The sequence below is a fragment of the Etheostoma spectabile genome, chromosome 6 (assembly GCF_008692095.1).
Source record: "Etheostoma spectabile isolate EspeVRDwgs_2016 chromosome 6, UIUC_Espe_1.0, whole genome shotgun sequence".
Lineage (NCBI taxonomy): Eukaryota > Metazoa > Chordata > Actinopteri > Perciformes > Percidae > Etheostoma > Etheostoma spectabile.
Genome location: NC_045738.1, coordinates 3,268,475 through 3,276,085, shown reverse-complemented (window position 1 = coordinate 3,276,085; position 7,611 = coordinate 3,268,475). Strand labels below are relative to the sequence as shown.

Here is a 7,611-nt window from a genome sequence, read left to right as displayed (position 1 = left end):
ACACTGTGCACTGCAATGCAAACCATGAATGCATGTCACAAAGACTAGTGTGAGCCTCAAAGGTGAGTTAACTGAGTTTTGGTGGGTTTACCCTCCACTACATCCCTGGTGGCAGCCAAATATTACTTCCTTGGATGAGTCAAGGGGTGTGTGTGTGAGGGGGGGGGGGAAGGGAAGGAGGAAAACCAAGGTGAAAGGGAGTCCCTTGAGATTTGGGCAACACTCAAGCTCAAATTCAACTGGAAAATGAAGGATTAGCTTTTAGTCTGGCTGGGAGCGATGATGGAGGCTTCCTCCTGGAGGATGGGGATATTATATATTTGATCTTTGAGTATTTCACAATCTACTGTGGGTGACTAAATGTTGGAAATACTTTTTCTCAATCATAGAAATTGTACCAAAAAAATACATTTGGAATGGCGTCTTTAAGTGTTTAAAATAACAGTCGTAATAATCATAACCATAATAATGGATTTCTTTAGACCTAAGCTTTTTTTTTCTTCTAAATTGTTTAATTAGCTGTGTCCTGAGCCGCTGTAATAACCAAGCAATGATGAAAAGCAGAGGAAAGCCTGTCCGATTAGGGCCCATCACACAGCCCATTGGAGCTGGCAGATGCTTAGATAGACTTTTATGGATTGCTCAATGCCGTGCCGTAATGAAGCAGGCAGGGCTGACCCATCCTGAACCAGGCTAAAAAGCTCCAGGGACGGCCCCGCTGGGAGACCATAATGCCCGATGCGTCCCACGGCTGTATTAATCACACTGGAAAATAAATGCGTGGCAGGGCGAGGGGAGAGGGGAAAAGGGGAGGAAAAATGAAATAAGTATGTCGTTTATCCCAATCAAGGTCGTGAATATGTGGCCGAGGGAGATTATCTGACCAGAATGAGGCCCTAAAATAGAAAATGATGGTCCATTTAGAAAGAATGGATTGTGCAATCTGTGAAAACTCATATTGTTTATGAAAAGCGAGATCCATCAAGCATTTCCCATCTGCGTTTGACTGACAAAATAAAAAAAATTAAAAAAAATGAGCAGAGTAAATGAAAAAAATGCCTCAGTGTCTACAGTACTGCAGGTTGGTTGTAAATAAAAAGAATGACTCCCCAAGATGTATGTAATAGTTGGGAAAACAGTTTAATATTTTCTCCTTTGAATAATGGATGTCATACCCCGCCAGTACATCTATACCAGCGCGTTTTATTTTATTTACATTCAAAGATATAAATTAGTAAAAGTACTCCTGATAACAAGATTGTGTAGCTTTGTCCCGGATGCGTCTCAAATAAAAACCGTCCATAATATATATATATATATATATTTATATATATATTTACAAAACAACCAGACGATGTCAGTTTCCCATTTTTTTGCAATACAACTTGCATAAATTATAGGCATCATTTCGCCATCATTTAAAAAAATAAATATCAAATGTAGGCTATTCCACTTTGAAGTCCTCAAGTTCACTTCAGTCCCGTCAGCTTTGCGTCGTCCCAAGACTACCTCCTTTTAGAAATCCAGTTTCACAGAAAAGGCCAAATTATGTTTTCCACACGTGATTACATACCAAAATAATATACCGTGGCAAATAAGCAAACTATAGGAACCTGAGAAATAACATGTAAATCACATATAATGGGAGATCAAATGCTGGGAGATCCAGCATAAATGAAATTAATATCCACAATGCATCCAAAAAAAACAAAAAGCTGAGATAATACAATAGTAACATGACAAACATGTGCTGTAGAGTGTCTCAGCCTGTGTGGAGCTCAGGAAGCGGCAGCAGCTTTTAATTCCGACTATGGTGGCACTAGATCCGGTTTGGAGTAGAGGTTATGGGTTAAAACATGAGGCCAAAAGGTGGTGTGTCCTTACTCGCTTTATAGTCAAAGCAAGTGTGACACCTACCTGCAGACCATGGAAATAAAAAAATCCCTCCACAAGCCCAAGAAACACAAAGTTCTCTCAGGCTCGCTTGACCCAAAATAGCTCTATACTGCAAGTGCTTATTAAAACCTCCACTGCCTAATTGGTAAAAAAAATAAAAAATAAAAAAAGAATAAACGGCTGTAGAAGATCCTGTGGCATAGTAGGCAAAGCTTTGAATGTGCACAAGGAAAGTAACCTTACCTAAGTGACATTTGAAGGTGTAAAGTTGCGCTGTGAATGCACAGAGCAAAATAACTGATGTGTTTGCTTTTGGCTGACCCTGTGAAATTATAATGATCCTTAGCTGAAAGATAAGGTATGGGGCCCACTGTGCGCGCGCACACACACACACACACACATCAGAGGAAACATGAAGAAAAAAAAAATAGGATTCCTGCTCAAAGCTATGGCAACAATTCTCTGCTTATTGGATTCCCAGGCTTCCACTGTGTGTGTGTGTGTGTGTGTGTGTGTGTGTGTGTGTGTGTGTGTGTGTGTGTGTGTGTCTGCGCGCGTGGTGTGGCTGATTTGGGGCCTTATTTTTATGTCTCTATATGTAGTTGTAGGTGTATACCCTTGCACTTTTATTTGCAGTATACTTTTCTTCATCGCACCCCTCCTGCCTTCTAATGCGATACCAAATGATTCAATGACAGACCAAAATACACATAACAATTATAAGCTGATTATTCCAGAAAATGCACTGCGCAAAAAACGAATTGTAGGCCATAAGACATGTTAATTTGCTTCGACGGTGTTGTAAATATCCATCTTAATAAGTCATGTAGTCCAGTAGTACAGCCCTACAATTGTATTCATCGTTAAAAAAAAAAGTGATAATCTGAAAAATGATGTCAGATAATGCCACTTGTCTAATGCAAGCTCGCTGAAAGAAAAAAAAAGTCTTAATTTTCTTGAAACAACCATGGGTTGACTGCTATGACACATGAGAGTGACGCAAAGAAAACCAGTTGATTTGGATTGCAAACAAGTGAACTCGCTTTACTTCCACCGTGAAGCGGCTTGCCTCCCGAGTTTTTTTAAGAAAAAATACAATCTCATAATTCAACACCAGATTAAATAGGCTACCTTTTCTCAAAATGGTGATCATTTCGTTAAACTGCGGACCGCGTCGCGTTAATTACGTACCTTTCTTTGCTTCTAAATTTGCGGATCTGAAATGCTGTTGCTGCTGCTCGACAACTACAGTGTGGTTTGGGTTATTTTTAACGAGGGGGGAGTCTGGCCTATGTTTGGGGTTTGTGCTCGCCTCGGAGCTCAGACCCTCGTTGGCGGCAGCAGCGGCGGCGGCAGCGGCGGCGGCGGCAGCAGCAACCAGACTCACTCCAGATGAATTAGTGTACCGCAGGATCCCTTGGCCCTGCAGGGGGCTGAAGTTGCCATAGTTTGTGTAATTGCTATAAAAGGGAGAAGTGTAATAAATAGGTCTTCCGAGGATGGAGGGGGCCGGGTAGAGGGAGGGGGAACTGGCAGTCGGGGAGGTGGTGGAAGACGTAGGGGGGGTGAGGAGGCCACCGCTGGAGGAGGGGCAGTTTGGTTGCCCAGGCTGCCCCGGTTGCTGATGTTGCTGCTTTTGGTCCGAGGTAGCAATTTCCGCCAGAGACCACAATTTGGGCTTGACTGTAGGGTTCTGAGGCGCAGAAGGTCTGCTGTCGAGGCATGAAGACGATTTATTGGTGTGAATGGTGTTGCTATTGACGAGGCTCCGGGCCAAATCCTCGCGCTGGCTGTGGATATGGTGGAGATGATGGAGGTGGTGGTGGTGGTGGTGGTGACCGAGAAGTGGAGCTTCTACTCCCGTTAGAGGCGACGATGTGACGGATATGGGCGAGAGCTGAGCCCGCGGGTCGTGGTTCTGGTCCTCGCCGTCCTCGTCGCATTTGTTGCCGGCCGGGCCAGAGCCCAGTTCCCCCCGACAGCTGACCTTCTCCCCGTCGGACTCTGCCGAGCACGAGTGGTCCGTCAGAGTGTCCACGTGCAGGCTGATACCTAAGACAAGAGGAGAAACGTTCAATAAAGACACAGTTCATCCTATAGTTACAGGAAAACCTAAAACACAAGAATATAGGCCAATTAGAATTAAGGAAAGAGAAAATGAATGCAATTAAATATTAATGAGCAGAAAGTGTCTATAAATAAAAACAAAAAGGCTTACAGAAGATACGATTTTCTAATAAAATCTGAAAACTTATCTTGTACTCAAAGAATATTCCATGCAGGCTATGTATTCAAAGCAACAACTCATGTTGTCCAACCAACCAGGCATCTATAAGTACGATATTAATCATTCATATCAGTTTAAATAGCAGGCTACGATTAATGGCATTTTATATATGACAACGATAATTATTTCAAATTTTTTGCATAATTATAGAAAAATGTCATCATAATAGCATTAACAATAAGGCCACTCATGTGAACTGCAATGCTTGTTTGTCTTTTACCAGTGACCTGCCATCAATCATGTTACAGAAAATAAAACGGTCACCTTAACTTGTCATTTAGTCCCAGAGCCTCGTATTCATTAAACAATTAAATCAATAATTAAGGTTACTAAAACATACATTAAGTCGATCTCTTGCATAAACAGATACACCATTCGAACCAGATTATTGACATTTGTTTTATGATTTAATCATTTTATATACTTCCATTTTTTGCTCTCAGTATTACTGCACAAAATAACTTGAGCAGTAAATAAAATGGGCATCCATCATACCCCTCCCCTCCCTCTAACCCCCATCCTTCCCCGACTAGTTAAATGGATCATTGGCTCGGTCGCCAGATTATACCCCACCTTCATCCTCTGCTGAAGCCTCGCTGTTATCCAGGGCTTTTTCAGAGCGCTCCACTTCTTTCCTCTCTCCGTCCCCGTCCTCCTCGTCCTCGTCTTCGCTCTTGTTCCTGGGCGCCCATGTCATCTTGTTCTCTTTCTTGAGCCTCCTCCTGGCGTTGGCGAACCATGTGGAGACCTGCGTCAGCGTCATTTTAGTGATGATGGCCAGCATGATCTTCTCCCCTTTGGTCGGGTACGGGTTCTTCCTGTGTTCCTGCAGCCAGGCCTTCAGGGTGGCCGTGGCGTCCCTGGTGGCGTTTTTGCGGTAAGCCGGGTCATTGAGTTGGTATGGGTACCCTGGACTCCCATATGGGTGGTAACTTAATGCCCCGGCCATGCCCGACGTGTGTGCGTCATATGGAGAGCTCTGGGGAAAAGTTAAAAAAAAAGTCATGAATCTGTGATGTTTTTTAGAGTTTTATAATGTTTTTTTGTTATAGCTGACATGAAGTGGCTTGTGCCTAATTTACAAAACAATTTTAAATAATTCAAATGCAGTTCAAAGCATACACACACATTAATGTATTTTTAAAAAATAAATTCAATTTAAACAATTAATTTCATTCTACTGCGTTTATCCCTGTTTTTTTTTTGGAAACAGAACAGATGAAGGGGGCTGGAGAGGGCTACAAATGCACTGGCAGAAATTAACCTGATTTTTGTTATAAATCATCTGGGCTTGATCAATGACGTACAGTGTATTGTTAAAATGAAGAAAAAAATACTATCAATAGTTAATGTTGTGCTTTGATGGTGTTAATTAAAAATAAACTGTAAATGCAAGTAACACACCATGCGTAAAAGCAGGCCGCAGGACAGAACTAATGGTTAACTGATGGTAACTATCGTTATCGGATTAACTAATAACAGGGCGCCTGTTAATAAAGCCGTAAAGGTAATAAAAAGGACATTTCAATTTTCCATAATCACCTATTAACTTCCTCATTTTCTTTCAGTTGCTGCTTTTTTGTTGTTGTGGCAGCCCCAATGTGTTAACATATCTTCTCTTTGCAGCATTACAAATCCCATTAGCAAATCACTTGATATGCACCTTTCCTAAAATGCTTGAAGTGCCCTGTGACATTAGCATTGCAAGGCATGCTTTTCATGTTAAAATGATGTTTATTCAAGTCAGAATAAAGTCAGCGACTTCATCCCCTGGTGACTTTAATGACTGTTGAAGAAGACAGAGTAAAAGCTTGTGTTATATTAATTTCCTATGGTACAGAAATTAACTGCTTAGAGACTAAAGGCTCAAATAAAAATCTTAGTCGGTCTTCTGTTTCACATGATTAGCTGCGCGGTGAGTGTTAAGCGTTGGTCAAGCCATTACAATTTGCAGCTCGATCTTAAAAATCCCATTTAAGCCAAAAAAGGTCAAGGATTTTATAGTAAGACCTGGACGAGTAGGCCACTACATATGAACAAATAACAAACTTGCACTTAAAAAGAGAGCTCCCCAAGCATTCAATGATGAATGAATTATAATAAAAATACTGTAAACCTGTACCGATTGTAATCGCGCTGTACGCCAGTGAAATACAGCTAAACCTTGCGCACTACAGACTTTAACTCGCCGACATATTTATCTTGCTTTGTAGCCTTATCGTACAGACTCATTCATGTATTTATTAGATATTTTACCATGTAGGATGGGAATCCCGTAGTTGGATCCGTGGAGTATGACAGTGGACTGGAGAAGCCTGCGCTGGCCGAGGCGGAGAAAGCAGCCGATCCAGGGTAAGGACTGAAGGCTGAGCCCGAGGACGACCTCGCCAAGTCTTCATTCCGCGGGGCAGCCAGAGCCGAGGCCCCGTATGCCGGACACGAATAAAGAGCCAGAGAGCCCGGGGGCTGGTAGAGGTAACCCTGAGGATAGGACATTGGTGAGCGCGGGATAGGTTGCCGATTCCAAAAAGGGAGGAAAAAACGCGCAGGGCGGCGAGCAACAGCAGCCAAAAGAATAAACAATCAACTCAATAATCAGCCGTGCAAACAGTCATCAGACAATGAAAATAAAAAAGTCCTCCCTCCACAGGCCCCTCACTGGGAAAAAAAACCCCGAAAGATCTGTTAAAGTGCCCACATAGAGGCAATGTGGCATGCGTCTTGATCCCCTAGCGTCCGATGTTTTTAGTACGCAGCACTATGAAGTGAGGAGTTAGGGGGAAGGAGCCAGTGGAGTTTCAGACACACAGAGCATTGGGGGAAACTGGAGCTGTCACTCGGGCTCATCTGAATATCCCATCCCCGCCCCCTTTCTGCCTCACAGAAATGGAGCCTCGGAACAAAACCAAGACTGCACACTGCAAAAAGTAACGTCCACCCATCTGATCAGGAGTTTTTTTTTAGTTTTAGTGAAAACCTATTTCTTAATAAAATCAGACAAATCTACCAACAGGGTAAGATAACAATGGAACTGTTGCTAATGCAAATAATTAAACCACAGCTGCGATCTGCTGCATGTGTCATTTGTTTCAGATAAATTAACCACACAGGTCATGTGTACCAGAACTTGAAATTGAGTCATTTAAAAAAATTTTTTTTCTAAATTATATTATGTCAATTCAAATCCCCAACAGCGCTCTAATTGATTTTTTAAGATGGATATTTGTGCAGCGCCAAGACATTAATAGTCTGACAGAGAGAGAAAGACAATGATAAGAGTACTTCGTATGTTTTACTCAATCATCGTGGTGCCGTCAGCCAGGTTCTTTTTTTTTTTTTTAAGGTCAGGTTGATTGTGGCACACAGCGTCTGTCTGATCGAAACTTGCACACACTCGCATAACAACTGTGCAAGAGAGAAAGGGGGGG

The 7,611-nt window shown here is 42.3% G+C and overlaps 1 protein-coding gene across 1 annotated transcript; it reads right to left on the bottom strand.

Moving 5' to 3' along the window:
- Positions 1 to 1,121: 1,121 nt before the first annotated feature.
- On the bottom strand, positions 1,122 to 6,981 carry irx2a (iroquois homeobox 2a). Its single transcript, XM_032519397.1, has 3 exons — positions 6,440 to 6,981; positions 4,757 to 5,162; positions 1,122 to 3,948 (listed from the first exon to the last, which is right to left on the bottom strand). The coding sequence occupies exons 1-3, from the start codon at positions 6,677 to 6,679 to the stop codon at positions 3,080 to 3,082; spliced, it is 1,515 nt and encodes a 504-aa protein (XP_032375288.1). The 5' UTR covers positions 6,680 to 6,981; the 3' UTR covers positions 1,122 to 3,079.
- Between the last annotated feature and the right edge of the window lie 630 nt (positions 6,982 to 7,611).